General features: G+C 51.9%; 1 protein-coding gene across 1 annotated transcript in view; it reads left to right on the top strand.

Annotated features, from left to right (window-relative positions):
* Window positions 1–22,242, top strand: part of LOC138357459 (nascent polypeptide-associated complex subunit alpha, muscle-specific form-like) — a 58,651-nt gene that overhangs the window by 22,698 nt on the left and 13,711 nt on the right. The window contains exon 3 of the mRNA XM_069314314.1: window positions 1,828–2,474. Within this exon, the coding sequence (XP_069170415.1) occupies window positions 1,828–2,474 (647 nt within the window). The remainder of the gene's footprint in view (window positions 1–1,827; window positions 2,475–22,242) is intronic.

Raw genomic sequence — 22,242 nt, 5'->3', positions numbered from 1 at the left:
AGTACTGTTGTGACAGGATTTCAGCCCCATTTAGTGAGGGAGTAGTAAGTGGTAAGCCAAGAGTTGGGCAGCCACTTGATATGGACAGTTGGTGACGCCAGGATATGATATTGGAATGCTACCGGGTTGTAGCAGGTTAGAGTGTTGTATGATAATGTTATATTTTATACGTTATGTTTTATGTATGTTTTCTTTGTATATTAAATGTATATGCTAGCTGGCTTTTGCTCTTGTCCCGGTGAGGTTTTCCAGAAAGTGGGGGGGGGGGAGAGAGGGGGGGGCGCTCCGGACAGGGTGGCAGAAGATACCAATTCTCTAAAGGGGGATTTAGGAGATCATTCCAAACAAGGATAAGTGGGGAGTCATGGCGGCTCGAGTAGGGTGTGTGCACAAGACGAGGCCAGTGTTAGAGCCACATCCCAAAATATGTGATGCTGAACCGCTCTCCAAGATCAAGAGGCATACAGTGTGATCTCCTGGGTAAATTACAAGCACTCCAGTGTCCATTGCTGGTCGACCGACGGTAGCGGGAGTGAGGCTGCCGAGGTCGGTTGTTTGTTCGGTCAGGGAGTGGTTGGGGACGCTGTTCGCCTGTACACAAATAACACTCTGGTGCAATAACCAGAGCTTTCTTTGGAGGTTTAAGTTCCAAAATCCCCAACCCCCTCAGGGCAGAGCAGAACCTTGTTATGGTAAAATGACTAATAGAGCAGTAGCTATTAGAGCAGATGGAATGCCATGCACATTAAAAAACAAAAAATAAAAACAAAGTAAATAAAACTGCTATATTGATCTCTTCACGGTGTGGTAGCTGTAGGATAAAGTACAAACAATAAAAAACATTTAAATACTTTACTATGACAAAAAAATAACTTTAACAATTTACAATACAAAAAATAGTTTCTCTATGATTTGGCGTAATATAACAGTGCAAAAATATAAAAACAAACAGACAAGTGAACGTTACGTCAAGATAAAAATAAATGGTGCTGGAATACTATGTACAAGACTGCGTAAATCTACCACCACACAGGGTAGTGTGGAAGCGGGTGTCGCAGGTATGAGCACTGAGAGTATTCTGCTTGGTGGTGACTGGCTGGCTTCTATATTTACGCGGGCTTGACCGTCCAGGTGGCGCTGGTGTGTCGATATTTGCCAGCCGGCAGACGCGAACTAGCAAGATGCTAGTTCACCGGCGTGTGGCGCGGGCCTCGACGCAGACGCCAGGTGTCCTGGGGTCTGGGGCACCAGGGTGTAGAGAGACGTGGAATCTTGTCTAAACGTATACAGTTCTTGTTGCTCTTGCTGTTAATTCGTTATTGTTGAACATGCAGACATGTTATGGTTGAACATGCGATGAAGGAATAGGCTCAGTCTCTTTTCCTAAAGAGATTCTTGTGACAATCTAAAAATATATATAAAAATAGGAGAAGATAATAGGAGAGGAGAAGATAATATTAGTGTTCAGTGAGAAACCACAAGGTCTTCTCTGAATACTTTTTATTTTCTTCTCCGAGGCTATGGGTCCCCACATTGGCACCAGAGGTGGTACCCTCACAAACTTTTTATAAAAATATATATATTTTTATCAACAGATATTAAGCAAACAGTATTACCACTGTGCTAAGGTTATCAGTTCTGCAAAATTCGTCTAATATTTCTAAATGGTTTATAAAAACAGTAAAATTAGCATCAGGTTCATTTTGGTGATTATATAACACTCGGGGCGGCAGATAATGAATCTCTGTTAATTGCTTAAAAATTACTATATACACACAAGCAGTGACGCACCCTCTGCTCTCTCAGTTTTAGCTAATGACATTAAAGAGACCGTGCTGGGGACCGTGCTGGGGACCGTGCTGGTGGTCGTGCTGGGGACCGTGCTGGTGGTCGTGCTGGTGGTCGTGCTGGTGGTCGTGCTGGGGACCGTGCTGGTGGTCGTGCTGGTGGTCGTGCTGGTGGTCGTGCTGGGGACCGTGCTGGTGGTCGTGCTGGGGACCGTGCTGGTGGTCGTGCTGGTGACCGTGCTGGTGGTCGTGCTGGTGGTCGTGCTGTTGGTCGTGCTGGGGGTCATGCTGGTGACCGTGCTGGTGGTCGTGCTAGGGGTCGTGCTGGTGGTCGTAGTGGGGACCGTGCTGGTGGTCGTGCTGGTGGTCGTGCTGGGGACCGTGCCGGTGGTCGTGCTGAGGACGGTGCTGGTGGTCGTGCTGGGGGTCGTGCTGGTGGCCGTGCTGGTGGTCGTGCTGGTGGTCGTAGTGGGGACCGTGCTGGTGGTCGTGCTGGGGACCGTGCTGGTGGTCGTGCTGAGGACCGTGCTGGGGGTCGTGCTGGGGACTGTGCTGGTGGTCGTGCTGGGTACCGTGCTGTTGGTCGTGCTGGGGACCGTGCTGGTGGTCGTGCTGAGGACCGTGCTGGTGGTCGTGCTGGGAACCGTGCTGGTGGTCGTGCTGAGGACATTGCTGGTGGTCGTGCTGGTGCCGTGCTGGTGGTCGTGCTGGTGCCGTGCTGGTGGTCGTGCTGGGGACATTGCTGGTGGTCGTGCTGGGGACATTGCTGGTGGTCGTGCTGGTGCCGTGCTGGTGGTCGTGCTGGTGCCGTGTTGGTGGTCGTGCTGGTGCCGTGCTGGTGCCGTGTTGGTGGTCGTGCTGGTGCCGTGCTGGTGGTCGTGCTGGGGACCGTGCTGGTGGTCGTGCTGGTCCCGTGCTGGTGGTCGTGCTGGTGCCGTGCTGGTGGTCGTGCTGGTGCCGTGCTGGTGGTCGTGCTGGTGCCGTGCTGGTGGTCGTGCTCGGGACATTGCTGGTGGTCGTGCTGGGGGTCGTGCTGGTGACCGTGCTGGGGGTCGTGCTGGTGACCGTGCTGGTGACCGTGCTGGGGACCGTGCTAGGGACCGTGCTGGTGGTCGTGCTGGGGACTGTGCTGGTGATCGTGCTGGGTACCGTGCTGGTGGTCGTGCTGGGTACCGTGCTGGTGGTCGTGCTGGGGGTCGTGCTGGGGGTCGTGCTGGTGACCGTGCTGGGGACCGTGCTGGTGGTCGTGCTGGGGACTGTGCTGGGGGTCGTGCTGGGGGTCGTGCTGGTGACCGTGCTGGTGACCGTGCTGGGGACCGTGCTGGTGGTCGTGCTGGGTACCGTGCTGGTGGTCGTGCTGGTGGTCGTGCTGGTGGTCGTGCTGGGGAATGTGGTGAGAGGACCACACCCGTACCCAGGTGAGTGAGGCAGGACCAGCAAGGGTACCTGTGAGGCGGGACCAGCAAGGGTACCTGTGAGGCAGGACCAGCAAGGGTACCTGTGAGGCAGGACCAGCAAGGGTACCTGTGAGGCAGGACCAGCAAGGGTACCTGTGAGGCAGGACCAGCAAGGGTACCTGTGAGGCGGGACCAGCAAGGGTACCTGTGAGGCAGGACCAGCAAGGGGACCTGTGAGGCAGGACCAGCAAGGGTACTTGTGAGGCAGGACCAGCAAGGGTACCTGTGAGGCAGGACCAGCAAGGGTACTTGTGAGGCAGGACCAGCAAGGGTACCTGTGAGGCGGGACCAGCAAGGGTACCTGTGAGGCAGGACCAGCAAGGGTACCTGTGAGGCGGGACCAGCAAGGGGACCTGTGAGGCAGGACCAGCAAGGGTACCTGTGAGGCGGGACCAGCAAGGGGACCTGTGAGGCAGGACCAGCAAGGGGACCTGTGAGGCGGGACCAGCAAGGGTACCTGTGAGGCGGGACCAGCAAGGGTACCTGTGAGGCAGGACCAGCAAGGGTACCTGTGAGGCAGGACCAGCAAGGGTACCTGTGAGGCAGGACCAGCAAGGGTACCTGTGAGGCAGGACCAGCAAGGGTACCTGTGAGGCGGGACCAGCAAGGGTACCTGTGAGGCGGGACCAGCAAGGGGACCTGTGAGGCGGGACCAGCAAGGGTACCTGTGAGGCGGGACCAGCAAGGGTACCTGTGAGGCAGGACCAGCAAGGGTACCTGTGAGGCGGGACCAGCATGGGGACCTGTGAGGCAGTACCAGCAAGGGTACCTGTGAGGCGGGACCAGCAAGGGTACCTGTGAGGCAGGACCAGCAAGGGGTACCTGTGAGGCAGGACCAGCAAGGGTACCTGTGAGGCGGGACCAGCAAGGGTACCTGTGAGGCGGGACCAGCAAGGGTACCTGTGAGGCAGGACCAGCAAGGGTACCTGTGAGGCGGGACCAGCAAGGGTACCTGTGAGGCGGGACCAGCAAGGGTACCTGTGAGGCGGGACCAGCAAGGGTACCTGTGAGGCGGGACCAGCAAGGGTACCTGTGAGGCGGGACCAGCAAGGGTACCTGAGAGGCGGGACCAGCAAGGGTACCTGTGAGGCAGGACCAGCAAGGGTACCTGTGAGGCGGGACCAGCAAGGGTACCTGTGAGGCAGTACCAGCAAGGGTACCTGTGAGGCGGGACCTGCAAGGGTACCTGTGTGCCCTCCTGACAAGATGACAAACATGTAACAGGCTGACAGATGTCAGCACCGCTGCTCCCTGGACGATGGGATGTCCCCTCACCACAGACTAAGAGAAAGTGAAGCTACCAAGATTGGAACATGGAAGAGTGAGAAGAGACGTAATATAAACATATTGATATAAGAAGAGATATTAGGAAGATAGATAATTAAAAACAGAACAAGAGGACACAAGAAAAATAAGGAAGTAGTAGGAAATATATATAAGGAAGTATTGTGGGAAAGGATTCTGTAAAAGTAATTCTCTACAGGATTCACACGGCAATGCAAAAACCTCAGGAGAATTCAGAGTCAAATTTAAGATATCTAAAAAAAGTATAGATTTGTTCTATAAGTATGTTGAAGTAATCAAGTCGCACACACTGATCATATTGTTTAGAAGGACCAAGTAGCAGTAGTAGGTGTAGATAGTCTTTATCTAGATACTCTAAGGAACTACAAGGTCGCAAGTCGCTGCTTTTAGGCAACCGATAATTTTAAGGCTCAGGCCAGGAGCTCCACTCTACACCCTGCACATTTTGGGGTGGGTGTGTGTATTCACCTAGTTGTTCTCAACTAGTTGTGCTTGCGGGGGTTGATCTCTGGCTCTTTGGTCCCGGCTCTCAACTGACAATCAACTGGTGTACAGATTCCTGCGCCTACTGAGATCTATCATATCTACATTAGAAACTGTGTATGGAGTCTGCCTTTGTCCATCCTGTCCAACCACTTGGGCTGAACGATAGAGCGACGGTCTCGCCACATGCAGGTCGGCGTTCAATCCCCGACCGTCCAAGAGCTTGGGCACCATTCCTTCCCCCCGTCCCATCCCAAATCCCTATCCTGACCCCTTCCCAGTGCTATATAGTCGTAATGGCTTGGCGCTTTCCCCTGATTGTTCCCTTCCCTTCACACCCTGTCAATTCCCCTGAGTATTTTGTAGGTGGTTATCATATCTCCCTTTACTCTTCTGTTTTCCAGGGATGTGAGGTTTAGCTCCTTTAGCCTTTCCTCGCAGCTCATACTTCTCAGTTCCGGGACGAGCCTGGTGGCATACCTATGAATTTTCTCTAACTTTGTCTTGTGTTTAATCAGGTATGGACTCCAGGCTGGAGCTGCATACGCCAGGATTTGTCTTACATAAGTGGTATACAGGGTCCTGAACGATTCCTTACACAAGTTTCTAAAGGCAGTTCTTATGTTGGCCAGTCTAGCATATGCCGCTGATGATATTCTGTTGATGTGGGCCTCTGGGGACAGGTTCGGTGTGATGTCAACCCCCAGATCTTTCTCTCTATTTGACTCTTGCAGGATATCACCTCCCAGATGGTACCTTGTGTTCAGCCTCCTGCTCCCTTCGCCTAATTTCATTACTTCACACTTTCCTGAGTTGAACTTTAGTAGCCATTTTCTAGACCATTCCTCCAGTTTGTCCAGGACATCCTGTAGTCTCTGTCTATCTTCATGTGTCTTGATTCTTCTCATAATTTTTGCATCATCAGCAAACATTGAGAGGAATGAGTCTATACCCTCTGGAAGGTCGTTTACATATATATATTAGAAACAGGATGGGTCCAAGTACAGAGCCCTGTGGAACCTCGCTGGTGACATCTCGCCACTCTGATGTCTCTCCCCTCACAGTTATTCGCCGTTTCTTGTTGTTCAGATACTCCCTTATCCACTGGAGCACCTTACCTTTTTCTCCTGCCTGTTGCTCCAACTTTTGTAACAGCCTTTTATGGGGTACTGTATCAAAGGCTTTCTGACAGTCCAAGAAAATGCAGTCTGCCCACCCTTCTCTTTCCTGCCTAATTTTTGTTGTTTGGTCATAGAATTCTATTAAACCCGTGAGGCACGATTTACCATCCCTGAATCCATGTTGGTGGTGTGTTACAAAGCTATTTCCCTCCAGATGCTCTACGAGCCTTTTCCTCACGATCTTCTCCATCACCTTGCATGGTATACAAGTTAGGGAAACTGGCCTGTAGTTCAGTGCCTCTTGCCTGTCATCCTTTTTGTATATTGGGACTACATTAGCTGTCTTCCAGCTTAAGAAGCTTCCAGCTTCCAGCTATATGATAGATCTGGCTTTCCGGAAGGTCTCCTGTTTCCAGTGACCTGTTATACACCATAGAGAGTGGCACACTTAGTGCTTCTGCACCTTCTTTTAGTATCCATGGTGAGATTCTGTCAGGGCCAACAGCCTTTGATACATTCAGCTCCAACAGATTCCTATTGACCTCATCACTGGTGAGGTCAAAATCCTCCAAGGCGGCTTGGTTTGCCTCCTCCTCATTTAGTGCAGGGGCTTCTCCTTGTTCTATTGTGAAGACCCCCTGGAATCTCTTGATGAGCTCTTCACACTGTCATTCTCTGTGTATCTGTTCTCCCCTTTCCACAGTTTCATCACTTGTTCCTTCACTGATGTTTTCCTCCTGATGTGGCTGTGGAGCAGTTTGGGTTGAGTCTTGGCTTCACTTTCAATGTCAATTTCATACTGTGTCTCTGCTTCTCTCCTCACTCTGAGATACTCTCCTCACTGTGTACTCACCTAGTTGTGCGTGCGGGAGTTGAGCTCTGGCTCTTTGGTCCCGCCTCTCAACTGTCAATCAACAGGTGTACAGATTCCTGAGCCTACTGGGCTCTATCATATCTACATTTGAAACTGTGTATGGAGTCAGCCTCCACCACATCACTTCCTAATGCATTCCACCTGTTAATAACACTGACACTGAAAAAGTTCTTTCTAACGTCCCAATGGCTCATTTGGGTACTCAGTTTCCACCTGTGTCCCCTTGTTCGTGTACCACCAGTGTTAAACAGTTTATCTTTATCTACCCCGTCAATTCCTCTGAGAATTTTGTAGGTTTTGTGGGTGTGTGTGGGTGGGTGCGCGTGTGTATGCGCGTGTGCGTGTGTGTGCGCGTGTACGTACACACTACCATCTTCTGAGGAAACTACTCCCCCCCCTCCCCCCCCCTCCCCCCACAGCCACCCATCATGTGGTCAGCCGATACATAATTCAGAGGTTCCCGGGGCCATTGCTCACACCTCCCAGGGCACGGCTCCTCCACCCTCCTCACTCTAATGTGCAACAATAACTATCTCCTAGTTCGTATTTGAGTGTTACAAAATTACGGCTCATTTTTCAGTCACTGAAATAATGTGAAAATTTATGGGAAGATGTGAAAACAAACAAACACACACACACACACACACACACACACACACACACACACACACACACACACACACACACACACACACACACACACACACACACACACACACACAGAGTATTATGTCGCCCAGGATAACATGATAACATCAGCGACAATTATCATGCTAAGAGACTGTAGCCTAACCCAGAGCGACCAGCTTATTGGTGCTGGGAGTATGTCAGGTGCTCATCTCACCTTGGCAGTCTCTCTCTCTCTATCATGACTGTTAGCCAGAGTCCACGAGACTGTTAGCCAGAGTCCACAAGACTGTTAGCCAGAGTCCACGAGACTGTTAGCCAGAGTCCACGAGACTGTTAGCCAGAGTCCACGAGACTGTTAGCCAGAGTCCACGAGACTGTTAGCCAGAGTCCACGAGACTGTTAGCCAGAGTCCACGAGACTGTTAGCCAGAGTCCACGAGACTGTTAGCCAGAGTCCACGAGACTGTTAGCCAGAGTCCACGAGACTGTTAGCCAGAGTCCACGAGACTGTTAGCCAGAGTCCACGAGACTGTTAGCCAGAGTCCACGAGACTGTTAGCCAGAGTCCACGAGACTGTTAGCCAGAGTCCACGAGACTGTTAGCCAGAGTCCACGAGACTGTTAGCCAGAGTCCACGAGACTGTTAGCCAGAGTCCACGAGACTGTTAGCCAGAGTCCACGAGACTGTTAGCCAGAGTCCACGAGACTGTTAGCCAGAGTCCACGAGACTGTTAGCCAGAGTCCACGAGACTGTTAGCCAGAGTCCACGAGACTGTTAGCCAGAGTCCACGAGACTGTTAGCCAGAGTCCACGAGACTGTTAGCCAGAGTCCACGAGACTGTTAGCCAGAGTCCACGAGACTGTTAGCCAGAGTCCACGAGACTGTTAGCCAGAGTCCACGAGACTGTTAGCCAGAGTCCACGAGACTGTTAGCCAGAGTCCACGAGACTGTTAGCCAGAGTCCACGAGACTGTTAGCCAGAGTCCACGAGACTGTTAGCCAGAGTCCACGAGACTGTTAGCCAGAGTCCACGAGACTGTTAGCCAGAGTCCACGAGACTGTTAGCCAGAGTCCACGAGACTGTTAGCCAGAGTCCACGAGACTGTTAGCCAGAGTCCACGAGACTGTTAGCCAGAGTCCACGAGACTGTTAGCCAGAGTCCACGAGACTGTTAGCCAGAGTCCACGAGACTGTTAGCCAGAGTCCACGAGACTGTTAGCCAGAGTCCACGAGACTGTTAGCCAGAGTCCACGAGACTGTTAGCCAGAGTCCACGAGACTGTTAGCCAGAGCCCACGAGACTGTTAGCCAGAGTCCACAAGACTCCCCCACCGTCACGGCCTGAGTGATCACAGGTGGTAGGGAAGGTACAATGTGATTTTTCTTGACGGATCAAGGTGGTTGCCGGGGATCGAACACGGGCCCTTATGACTACGACTCCCGAGCGCTGTCCATTCAGCCGAGAGGCCAATGTGTGTTTGTACTCATCTAGTCGTACTCACCTAGTTGTGCTTGTGGGGGTTGAGCTCTGACTCTTTTGGTCCCGCCTCTCAACTGTCAATCAACTGGTGTACAGATTCCTGAGCCTACTGGGCTCTATCATATCTATATTTGAAACTGTGTATGGAGTCAGCCTCCACCACATCACTGTGTGTGTGTGTATGTGTGTGTGTGTACTCACCTATTTGTACTCGCCTATTTGTGTCTGCAGGATCGAGCATAGACTCTTGGATCCCGCCTTTCGAGCCATCGGTTGTTTACAGCAATGACTCCTGTCCCATTTCCCTATCATACCTAGTTTTAAAATTATGAAATATTATTTGCTTCCACAACCTGTTCCTTGAGTGCATTTCATTTTCCCACTACTCTCACGCTAAAAGAAAACTTCCTAACATCTCTGTGACTCATCTGAGTTTCCAGCTTCCACCCATGTCCCCCTCATTCTGTTACTATTCCGTATGAACATTTCGTCTATGTCCACTCTGTCAATCCCCCTGAGTATTTTATACGTTCCTATCATGTCCCCCCTCCCCCTTCTTTTTTCTAGTGTCGTAAGTCACAGTTCCTTCAGGCGCTCCTCATACCCCATCCCTCGTAGCTCTGGGACGAGTCTCGTTGCAAACCTCCGAACCTTTTCCTGTTTCCTTATATGCTTCTTCAGATGAGGACTCCATGATGAGGCGGCAAATTCTAAGATAGGCCTCACGTAGTCAGTGTAAAGCGCCCTTAATGCCTCCTTACTTAGGTTTCTGAATGATGTTCTAACTTTTACCAGTGTAGAGTACGCTGCTGTCATTATCCTATTTATATGTGCCTCAGGAGATAGATTAGGTGTTACGTCCACGCCCAGGTCTCTTTCTCGCGTCGTCACAGGTAGGCAGTTCCCCTTCATTGTGTACTGTCCCTTTGGTATCCTATCACCTAGTCCCATTTCCATAACTTTACATTTGCTCGTGTTGAACTCCAGTATCCATTTCTCTGACCATCTCTGCAACCTGTTCAGGTCCTCTTGGAGGATCCTGCAATCCTCATCTGTCACAACTCTTCTCATCAACTTTGCGTCATCCGCGAACATCGACATGTAGGACTCTACTCCTGTAAACATGTCGTTAACATATATTAGAAATAGAATTGGTCCCAGCACCAATCCTTGTAGTACTCCACTCGTTACTGTTCGCCAGTCCGACTTCTCGCCCCCTTACCGTAACTCTTTGGCTCCTTCCTGTTAGGTGGTTCTTTATCCATGCTAGGACCTTTCCCCCCACCCCCGCCTGCCTCTCGAGTTTGAACAGCAGTCTCATGTGCGGTACTGTATCAAAGGCTTTTTGGCAGTCCAGAAATATGCAGTCTGCCCAACCATCTCTGTCCTGTCTTATCCTCGTTATTTTATCATAGAATTCCAAAAGGTTTGTTAGGCACGATTTCCCTGTCCAGAACCCATGTTGATGTTTGTTCACAAACCTAACGTTCTCCAGGTGTGCAACCAGTCGTAGCCTAATTATTCTTAACAGTATTTTACAGGGGATGCTTGTCAGTGATACAGGTCTGTAGTTAAGTGCCTCCTCCCTATCGCCTTTCTTGAAAATCGGTACATTTGCCTTCTTCCAGCAACTGGGCAATTCTCCCGACATAAGTGACTCATTAAAGATCATTGCCAGAGGCACGCTGAGAGCCTGCGCTGCCTCTTTAAGTATCCACGGTGATACTTTGTCTGGTCCAACCGCTTTAGTTGCATCCAGTGTTGTCAACTGTTTCATTACCTCCTCTGCTGTCACCTCTATATCTGATAGTCTTTCATCTATGGTAATCTCTTCTAACAATGAGAGCTGCTCAGGCTCGGTTGTGAACACTCCATGGAAACTGGCATTCAGTGCCTCGCAGATTTCCTTGTCACTTTCAGTATATGCCCCTTCTGTTTTCCTTAGTCTTGTCACTTGGTCGTTCACCGACATTTTTCTTCTTATATGACTGTGTAGTAACTTAGGTTGTTTTTTAGCTTTGATTGCGATATCGTTCTCATAGTTCCTTTCCGATGTTCGTCTTATGTTAATGTAATCGTTCCTAGCTCTGTTGTATCTGCTTCTGTTGTCCTCTGTTCTTTGTCTTCTGTACTTCCTCCACTCCCGCCTGCTGGCCATTTTTGCTTCCTGACACTGTCTATTAAACCATGGGTTATTATATTCCCTCTTATTTTTTCCCTTTACTGTTGGAATAAATCTCTCTTCGGCCTCCTGGCATTTCCGTATGACTAGGTCCATCATATCTTGGACTGTTTTCCTCTAATTTCTTCCTCCCACTGCACTTCTTCCAGATAGTCCCTTATCCTCCTATAGTCCCCTTTCCTGTAGTCAACTCTCCTTTCCCAGCTCTCTTGTCCCATGGTCACAAGTTTGAATTCCATCATGTAGTCCAAGACTAGGACACAATGGTCGCTGGCCCCTAGAGGTATTTCATGCTCCAAATTCTCGATATCTTCTACGTTCTGGGTGAAAATCAGGTCTAATAGGCTCGGTGCATCTCCTCCTCTTTCCCCTGTGTCTTCCTTCACATGTTGTTTTAGGAAATTCCTGTCTATAACATCTACTAACTTTACTCCCCACGTTTTGTCCCCTCAATGGGAATTGTGTGTGTGTGTGTGTGTGTGTGTGTGTGTGTGTGTGTGTGTGTGTGTGTGTGTGTGTGTGTGTGCGCGCGTGCGTGTGTGTGTGCGCGCGCGTGCGTGCGTGCGCGCGTGCGTGTGTGTGTGTGTGTGTGTGTGTGTGTGTGTGTGTGTGTGTGTGTGTGTGTGTGTGTGTGTGTGTGTGTGCGCGCGCGCGCGTGTGTGTGCGCGCGCGTGCGTGCGTGCGCGCGTGCGTGCGCGCGCGTGTGTGTGCGCGCGCGCGTGCGTGCGTGCGTGCGCGTGCGTGTGTGTGCGTGCGTGTGCGTGCGTGTGTGTGCGTGCGCGTGTGTGCGTGAGAGTGCGCGCGCACGCTTAAGTTACCTAGTAAGCATAGCATATCATATTTAATATAAGTAATTAGATTTGTACTTAAAGGCCGTGCCACTTCGTGGCCTCTAAGTCAACTGTTAAAATTAACGAAGAATTACAATGTCATTCTAATTCTTCGTTAATTTTAATTCATAATTTAATTTCGTATTCAAAATTCGATACACCTTTCTCTGAAATCTATTTATTAAATCTCACATGCTGTGCATTACACCAAGATTAACATGCCACGGTCTGGAGCAGTAACCCTTTAACTGAATAATGAATCACATTTTCTTTAAGTAAAAAACCTTAATGCCCATTTTCTTTTATGACCGGAGGAAAAATAGCAGCAATTAACTCATCTGTTCCGCCAGGTCGAAGCTGCCACGTGCAGGAAATTAAATTATGCCGCCTAGAGTTAGGGATTAATAGTTTTTTTAAACAAATTTAATAATTATTTACTGGCGCTGAAAAGTGCATAGAACCGTGTAAAGTAGTTATTAAATTATCCACATAATTGTATTATCTCTACATTTTCTTACTATATGAGGGGTTCATTTGTTAACAAACGTGATTTATTAAACAGAAATCACATTGACGTGATGTATATGAATGAGAAAAACCACTAGAGCGTTGAGGTGGGCGCGAACCTGGGTCCAAGGCATTGCCGGCCGCATACTCTACCACTAGACCACCGTGGACTTAAGAAACATAAGTCATAGAACCGAATTTCTACTGAAATCACGGGAAGTCTGGAAGCTCCTGAAGCCAATCTAAGTGTTTACGTTTGAGCAACAAGCACTTAGGCGGAAGGGCAGAGTGGTACCCACACCTTAATGTGTAATGGTACTTAATGTGATGTGTGAGTGTGTCTGAGGTTAGAGTGTGTTCCCGAGTGTTAATATGCATTTTTCGTCAGTAGTTGAGTGTGTTGATATTTTGTGCAGTGTGAAGAAGGTGACGAGTGAGAGGGAATGAGGTAGGTGTAATGTGAGGCGACGGATGAGGAAGAGATAACAGGGAGATGGAGAAGCAGGGTGAGAAGTATGAGGAGGAAATGGAAGTAGATTGGTAAGAGGAGAGAAGAGAATGGACAAAGGAGAGAGAGCCGGTATGAGAGGACGAGAAATGAGGAAACCGTGAGAAGGATGTTGAGAGTTGGGCGAGATGAACAAGAGAAAGGAAGAGAGCAAATGAAAGAAGAGAATAGATGGGAAGAGAGAACGAGAAGAGAGATTGCTAAGGAAATAGTAATGGTGATGTAGAGGTAAGAAGGAAAGATGAAAGGATGGAGGGGGGGTGGGGGAAGGAAGGGGCCGAGGTGGGTCCCCCCCATTGACGGTCGTGAGGGTGAGAACCACAGGGGCGCCTCCCCCATCCCCCCACCCATGGGGGGGGACTCTTGCACCAGAAAACAATCACCAGACAATGCTGGAACAAAGACTAATTTCATGTCTGCGGCGTGGGAGACTTGCCCGGGGACCTCTCCCCCGGCATCTCTGGGGGAGACCTCTCCCCCGCCATCTCTGGGGGACCTCACCCCCGCCATCTGGGGGGGACCCTCACCCCCGCCATCTGGGGGGGACCCTCACCCCCGCCATCTGGGGGGGACCCTCACCCCCGCCATCTCTGGGGGGGACCCTCACCCCCGCCATCTCCGGGGGGGACCCTCACCCCCGCCATCTCCGGGAGGGAGGGGGAAGAGTGGCGTTACTGGCACCGTTATTTACACTATATTCTCCAGAGAGGCGAAGAGTAAGAGTGGAGAGAAGCACACGGGTGAAGGAAGGGTGCTACAAGGGGGTATTAATAGGGAGCCGACTTGAAGGTGGAACACGAGAGGTAACCTGGATAAACTTGGGCTCAGAAGAACCCGCGGCAACACTGGTTTAGGAATAAGATTCTAAATTTCTGGAAATAATTTCCTGGTAATATAATAAGTTTGCACCATAGGTTATAACAGCACATATAATCTTTGGTCGGGGTCGGGAACTCACTCCAAACATCTCGCACTGCTCCTGTGCCAGGTAAGTCCACTACGGGCTCACCATAGGCCGTGCTACTTGGAACTTGTTCCCCCTCCCCGCTCAGCTCGTTGTCGCCGTGTGGGGGCTTAGTGGGCGGCTGCCGGAGTGTGATGCTCCTTGGGACAGTCCTCTGTCCTTTTCTAGCCTTGTGCTCCTGCTGCCGTCCTCTCCAATTTTGCTGGGCATCTTTTCCTTTTCCTTCTGTTTCGTTTTTCTCCCCCCTCTTCTCCTATCTGCTTGCCGTTTCCTGCCGACCTTTTGCTCGTTCTAGTTCTTCCATGGACTTCTTCTATTTTGACGCCCGGGTGCTTGAGGAGGCATACTCATGCACCCGTAGAACTGCAGTACCCGACGTCGAGAGCGAGGGGAACCTTTTATTGTCAATCCCCACTTCGTCACTGAACCCGATCTCGACGGACTGTCGGTTTCTTAAGGTGGCGTTTGTGGGGCGTATACTCACGACGCACCCCTAGGAGGCCCCGACAAGATCGGCGATAGCTTCTTGTTGGGTGTCCTGCCTCTAATTGTGGCTCCATGGTGGGTGTGGGGGCACATTCGTGAGTGAATTCTTCATTTCGTCAAGATGATAACCCCTGTTTCAGCTGCTTCTGGCTTACCTTCTCAGGCTCGTGGGGTGGGCGACCAAGCCCCTGAGTCGGTCCTTATTGGAAGACCGGGCTCTGTAGCCTCCGCTGCATTGGGCCCCGACCTTGCTCCTCCTTTGGCCTCTCTGACTCCTTCCCCTGGCTCCCCTCCCTCCTCTGTGGTTGGGTCGAGCCCCAAGCCCCCAGTGGTGACTACCTCGTCCCCTGGCGCGGCTCCTTCTCTAGTTGTAACTACTGCGCCTTTTAACCCCTCTCTCTCTGGGGGTTCTCACCGCCGTCCTCGTCACGGCCGCCCTCGCTCGATTCCTTCCAGTTCTGCTACCTATCAAGCCTTGTTTGGTCCCGCTTCGTGGGCCAAATATTTTGATCTCCTCCCTCTTGATTCTGCGCCTCCTGACGATTTCTCCCTTCATCGACATCTCATTGATTCCGTGGATGCCTCCATTACTTTCAACCCCACTCGTCTCGGTACACGTGTCGTTGCTGCTCCTTCTCAGGATGCTGCTTCCCGCTTGGCTGCCTTATCCTGCCTTGGCGAGACCCCCGTTCGGGTCTCGAAGAACGCTCAGTTGAATGCCAGTGTTGGCACTATTTTGCTCCCGCCCCATGTTGCAACCGGTGTTCGGGACCTGCGCGACTGCCACGACGATATTCGCCATATCCTCGCTGCCCAGGGCCATTCTATTCTCCAGGTGGACACGTTTACTCGTCCCCCTCGTGGTAGTCGCCGTCAACCCCTCCGGGTTGTGAAGATTACCTTTGATGGTAGGACCCTTCCACCCTCTGTCATTCTTGCTGGTGCCAGGTGCTCTGTCCAGGAGTACATTCCTTCTCCTCGGCTCTGCAACAAGTGCTGGAGGTTTGGGCATGGTGCCCTCCGCTGCTCCGGGACTGTCTCTCTCTGTCCTTTGTGTGGTGGCGAAGGTCACTCTAAGTCGGAGTGCACTTCTCCCCAGGCTCGTTGCCTCAACTGCGGTGAGGCCCATCCTACCTTCTCCCGTGCGTGTGTCCATTACAAGCTTGAGGCAGCCGTCCTCAACCTGAAGCACCGGGAGCGTTTATCTTTTCCTGAGGCGAGGCGCCAGGTTCGCCGGCTCCCGCCTTATGCTAATATCTCTTATGCTCGCGTGTTGCACTCTTCCTCTCCTCGTCCTTCCCGCCTTCCTCAGACTCACAACCGTTTCCGGGCCTTGGACCCTGATGCGCCCACTGCCCCCTCCTCTGTTCCTTTGGGTTCTCTCCCGAAGGATCCTCCTCCTGGTCCTCTGTCTGGGGTTCCCCTTCCTTCTACCCGGTCTGTCGTGTCTTCTGTGTCTTCTTCCTCGTCCCCCTCCGATCCTCCTTCCCATCCTCTTCCTCCATCTATTGGCTCTCCCCACCGCCTGTCGGTGCGGGCGGATGTCCATCGCTCTCCTAACGGCCGTCGTGTGTGCTCTCGTTCGGCTTCTCCTGTTGAGACACTGGAATCCGTTGCCCGGTACGTAGTTGCTGGGACACCGGTCTCTTTAAGTCAGAAGCGTAAGCCTGGCTCCTCTCCTTCCTCTTCCCCGGCGGGTAAGAAGGCTTCGCTTTCTTCCTCAGCTCCTCCTTCTGGCTCTGTTGCTCCTTCCCCTCCCGTTTCAGTGCTTGCGCCCCCTGTTCCTGCTATGGAGGTTTCTTTGGCCCCTGCTTCCCTTTCGGTTGCTGCTCTTGCTGGGGTGCGCTCCCCTCTTTCTACTCCCCCTCCTCCTGCTGCTGTCCTTGACGGCTCCTCTCCGTTGTCTCCTCCTCTTCCTCCTCCTCCTCCTCCGGACCCTGCCCGCCCACCTCTGCTCTGTTCTCCCGTTTCCTTCCCTCCGTCTTTGCTCAGTTTACCCATGCCCCCTAACCCTGACTTTGCTGACCCTGATCCCGACCCTGATATTCTTTAACATGCTCTGTTGCTCTTTCGCCTTTGTTTCTTCCTTGTTCTCTGTTTTTGTCCTTTCTCTTCTCGTCGTTGTCCATTCTTCAATGGAACGTTCGAGGTTATTACGCCAATTTCCTCGAACTCCAACTTCTGATTTCGCGGTTTTCGCCCCTTTGTGTCTGTCTCCAGGAGCCAATGCTTGGTGCTCGTCCTGGTCGTTTTCGTGGCTATTCCTTTCTCTCCCCCCCCCCCCCCAGCCTTTGCTGGGGCTTCTAATTCTTCTGCTCTTTTGATTCGGGCTGATGTTCCCTTTGTTCCTTTACTTTTTCCTTCGCCTCTCCATTGTTCTGCTGCTCGTATCTTTGTGGGGAAATGGTACACAGTTTGTTCCATTTATCTCCCCCCGAGTGTCCCGCTCTCTCTTCCTGATTTGAAACACCTCCTGGACTCCTTGCCGGAGCCTGTGCTCCTGCTGGGTGACTTCAATTGTCGTCATTCTCTTTGGGGTGACGTTCTGACGAATACCCGGGGTCGCCTCCTTGAGCCGTTTCTCCTCTCTTCTTCCCTGTCTCTTCTGAATTCTGGTGAGCCCACTCATTTGGACTCTCGGACTCGCACCCTTTCTTGTCTTGATCTTTCTCTCTGCTCTTCTTCTCTTTACTTAGATTTCACGTGGCAGGTTCTTGATGACCTCCATGGAAGTGATCATTTCCCCATCCTTGTTTCCTTTTTCTCTTTTCGCCCTTCCCTCTCTTTCCCTAGGTGGCAGTTTGCTAAGGCAGACTGGACCCTATTTACCCTCAGTGCTGCTCTCCCTGACCTCTCCCTTCTGCCTCTCTCTCGCGCTCTCCTCCTTTTTCATGACACTGTCTTCAACGCTGCCCTCCGCTCTATTCCTCGCTCTTCCTCTCGGGGTCCACGGAAGTGCGTTCCCTGGTGGAATGCGGACTGTGCTCGGGCTGTCCGCTGTAAGCGTGCAGCCTGGAAGAGGCACCGCCGTAGGCAGACGACCGATTCTTTTCTTTTCTTTCGGAAAGCGAGTGCGGTGGCCCGTAGGGCCATCCATACGGCTAAACGTGAATGTTGGGCATCTTATGTCTCAACAATTACGTCCGAGACCCCTCTGGCCCAGATCTGGAAGCGTATCCGCAAGATAGCGGGTAAGTTCGTTCCCGATGTTTCACCGGTCCTTCACCTCCATGATACTCTTGTGGCGGACCCGTTGCGGGTCGCTTCCGAACTGGGTTCCCACTTTTCTTCTGTTAGCTCTGGTCTTCATCTTCCCCAATCTTTCCTTCTTCGTAAACCTGTCCTTGAGTCTCGTCCTTTAGATTTCTGCACTCATCTTCAGCTTCCCTATAATGATCCCTTCTCTCTCTCTGAACTTCGTTCTGCCCTGGCCCTCTGCGGTTCTACGGCGGCGGGCTCCGATGGTATTCATTATGAGATGCTTCGCCATCTCCCTCCGAGCACGTCTCAGTATTTACTGAGTCTGTATAATCGGATCTGGGAGTCGTCGTCAGTCCCTGAGGACTGGCTCGATGCCGTTGTCCTCCCTGTTCGCAAACCGGGGTCTCTGGGTACTTCCCCTAAGGACTTTCGCCCTATTGCTCTCACAAGTTGTGTCTGCAAACTCTTTGAACGTATGGTTAACGTTCGTCTGATGTGGTTCCTGGAACACCATCACCTCCTCTCCCCTTCTCAATTTGGTTTCCGCAAGTGCCGCAGCACGACAGATGTCCTGGTGAACTTGGAGGTCTATATTCGTACTGCTTTTGCTGCGAAGACTTCCGTTGTTGCCGTCCTTTTTGACCTAGAAAAGGCTTACGACACCACTTGGCGTTATCATATCCTATCTCAACTTCATTCTTTTGGCCTTCGTGGTCATCTCCCTCTCTTTCTCCGCAGCTTCCTCTCTCGTCGTTCCTTTCGGGTGCGCCTTGGTACCGCTCTCTCTCCCTCTTTTCAGCAATACGAAGGTGTGCCCCAGGGTAGTGTTCTGAGCACTACTCTTTTTCTTGTTGCCCTCAATGGTCTTCTTTCCTCTCTTCCTTCTGGTGTCTTCTCCGCTCTCTATGTCGATGATCTTACCCTTTGTTGTCAGGGTGATGATTCGCCTCTCCTTCAACGCCGGCTTCAACTTGCAATTGATGCCGTGTCGTCTTGGGCCACAGGTCATGGCTTCAAGTTCTCTACTTCTAAGACTTGTGCCATGACTTTTACGCGGAAACGGGTTGTTCTTCGTCCCTCTTTGTCACTTTATGGTCATCCCCTTGAATACAAAGATTCCGCGAAGCTTTTGGGGTTATTCCTTGACACTCGTTTGTCTTGGTCTCCCCATATCTCTTACCTCCGTGTTGAGTGCTCTAAGGCCCTTACCCTCCTTCGGGTCTTGTCCCATACTTCTTGGGGGGCAGATAGGTGCACTCTCCTTGCTTTACATTCCTCTCTCGTCCTGTCTAAGCTCGATTATGGTTGCCCTGCTTACTCGTCTGCTTCTCCTTCTACTCTTCGCCGTCTTGATGCTTTGCACCATACTGGGTTGCGCCTCAGTTCTGGTGCCTTTCGTTCGACTCCCATCCTTAGCTTGTATGTTGACACTGGCTTCCTGTCTCTCCAGGACCGCCGTGATCGCTACTGTCTTCGCTATCTTGCGCGGTCCTTGCAACATCCTTCCTCTCGCCTCTGTCGTGCTTTAACTTTTACCCCTCCTGCGGTTCCTGTTTCTCTTCACCACCTCCCTCTTTCTGTCCGGTTATCTCGCCTACAGGATTCTCTCTCCGTTCGTATTTCTGATGTTTCTCCTCGTGTTGTTCCTTCTTTGCCCCCGTGGAGGGTCCCTCTTCCGCGGTTTTGTACTTCCTTGACCCGTATCACTAAAGCTTTTACCCCTCCTACGGTTCTAAAACGCCTTTTCCTCGAGCACTTTTCTTCTCACTCCCGCTCAGTTTCTGTCTTCACCGATGGGTCTAAGTCAGCGGACGGTGTTGGCTACTCTGTTGTTTTTCCTGATCGCACTTATATGTGTCGCTTGCCTCCGGAGACTAGCATCTTTACAGCGGAACTTTATGCTATTCTCTATGCTCTTCGTCTCCTGCTTTCTCATTGTCAGTCTTCCTTTGTGGTTGTTGTTGACTCTCGTAGTGCCCTCATGGCTCTCGGGTGCTTTAATCCAGTTCATCCAGTAGTTGTCGAGATCCAGCATTGGCTGTTTCTCGTTCACAGTAAATTTAAGTCGGTTGAGTTTTGTTGGGTTCCCAGCCATGTTGGTGTGTCTTTTAATGAGCGTGCGGATGCTGCCGCTAAGGAAGCTGTCCGCTCTTGTCCCATCTCTCGTAAAGGCATTCCGTATTCCGACTTTTACCCGGTTATCCATTCCTCAGTCCTTACCCGTTGGCAGGCTTCTTGGTTGTCTGTTACTGGTAACAAGCTACGTACTCTTAAATGTTGTGTTTCCTCGTGGCCGTCCTCCTTCCACCGTAACCGGCGGTGGGGAAACAGCTCTGGCGAGGTTGCGTATTGGCCATACTCGCTTAACCCATGGTCACTTGATGGAGCGCCGCCCTGCTCCTTATTGTCCTAGTTGCATTGTCCCTCTTACGGTCGTGCATGTCCTTCTTGAATGTCCTGACTTCCAGGACGAACGTGTGTCTTGCTTTCCGACCGCCCCTCGCGGTCACCTGTCCCTCGATAGAATTCTTGGTGACTCGGATACTTTTGATATCGTTCGCCTTATGCGTTTTTGTTCTCGTATTGGCATCCTTGGTGATATTTAGCGCCCTCTGATTATTTTGCGTATTTGATGGTGCTACATAGCCTTCCCGGTTTGGTGCCTTCTTTTGATAATTACTTACTTACTTGGAACTTGTTCCAAGTAGCTGAATCTATAACAACAACGTCGATAGCTGCTGCCGGTCGGGAGCCGGTCGGCCGAGCGGACAGCACGCTGGACTTGTGATCCTGTGGTCCTGGGTTCGATCCCAGGCGCCGGCGAGAAACAATGGGCAGAGTTTCTTTCACCCTATGCCCCTGTTACCTAGCAGTAAAATAGGTACCTGGGTGTTAGTCAGCTGTCACGGGCTGCTTCCTGGGGGTGGAGGCCTGGTCGAGGACCGGGCCACGGGGACACTAAAAACCCCCGAAATTATCTCAAGATAACCTCAAGATAACCTGCCTCGTATGTGCCAATTGACAGCCTGTTGTTTCAACTTTTCTTACGTTTTAATGAGATGGTGAGGCAGGGGAGTTGTGAGGTGAGGCAGGGGAGTTGTGAGGTGAGGCAGGGGAGTTGTGAGGTGAGGCAGGGGAGTTGTGAGGTGAGGCAGGGGAGTTGTGAGGTGAGGCAGGGGAGTTGTGAGGTGAGGCAGGGGAGTTGTGAGGTGTGGGAGGGGAGTTGTGAGGTGAGGCAGGGGAGTTGTGAGGTGAGGCAGGGGAGGTGTGAGGTGAGGCAGGGGAGTTGTGAGGTGAGGCAGGGGAGTTGTGAGGTGGGGGAGGGGAGTTGTGAGGTGAGGCAGGGGAGTTGTGAGGTGAGGCAGGGGAGTTGTGAGGTGTGGGAGGGGGGTTGTGAGGTGTGGGAGGGGGGTTGTGAGGTGAGGGAGGGGGGTTGTGAAGTGAGGGAGGGGAGTTGTGAAGTGAGGGAGGGGAGTTGTGAGGTGAGGCAGGGGAGTTGTGAGGTGAGGCAGGGGAGTTGTGAGGTGAGGCAGGGGAGTTGTGAGGTGAGGGAGGGGAGTTGTGAGGTGAGGGAGGGGAGTTGTGAGGTGAGGGAGGGGAGTTGTGAGGTGAGGGAGGGGAGTTGTGAGGGGAGGCAGGGGGGGTTGTGAGGGGAGGCAGGGGGGGTTGTGAGGTGAGGCAGGGGAGTTGTGAGGTGAGGCAGGGGGGTTGTGAGGTGAGGCAGGGGGGGTTGTGAGGTGAGGCAGGGGGGGTTGTGAGGTGAGGCAGGGGGGGTTGTGAGGTGAGGCAGGGGGGGTTGTGAGGTGAGGCAGGGGGGGTTGTGAGGTGAGGCAGGGGGGTTGTGAGGTGAGGGAGGGGGGTTGTGAGGTGAGGCAGGGGGGGTTGTGAGGTGAGGCAGGGGGGTTGTGAGGTGAGGCAGGGGGGGTTGTGAGGTGAGGCAGGGGGGGTTGTGAGGTGAGGCAGGGGGGTTGTGAGGTGAGGGAGAGGAACTGTTGGTGAGGGGAGGTAGGGAGGGAGAGTCCCTCTCCCTGTGGGAGGGAAATGTGCGAGTGATGAATGAAAACAGGGAAAATCTGGCGTGTTGCTGAAGATGATCAGGGTGTGGGGTAGGGTGGGGGGGAGGAGGGGCGGGGGGCTGAGGAAGGAGGGGCGGGCTGTCTGCACGGAGCTCCAGACAGCCAGGAGCTCCATGCACCTTAGTGTATCCAGTACTTTACTCACTAGACCACAACGACTCTTAAAAAGGATTAGAAGTCGTCAGACCCTTAACCCGACCCCCAACCCGACCCCCAACAGCACTTGGTGGTCAATTTGAGGGTCAAAACTGTGTTATTCGTGTGGCCGCAACATGCGAGGTGATTCGAAAAAAAATGTCCGCCCCCACCCAAATTGACCACCAAGTGCTGTTGGGGGTCGGGTTGGGGTTCGGG

This window comes from Procambarus clarkii, chromosome 78, assembly GCF_040958095.1.
Source record: "Procambarus clarkii isolate CNS0578487 chromosome 78, FALCON_Pclarkii_2.0, whole genome shotgun sequence".
NCBI lineage: Eukaryota > Metazoa > Arthropoda > Malacostraca > Decapoda > Cambaridae > Procambarus > Procambarus clarkii.
The sequence above is the reverse complement of the archived record's forward strand: the minus strand, read 5'-3'. Positions and strand labels throughout refer to the sequence as shown.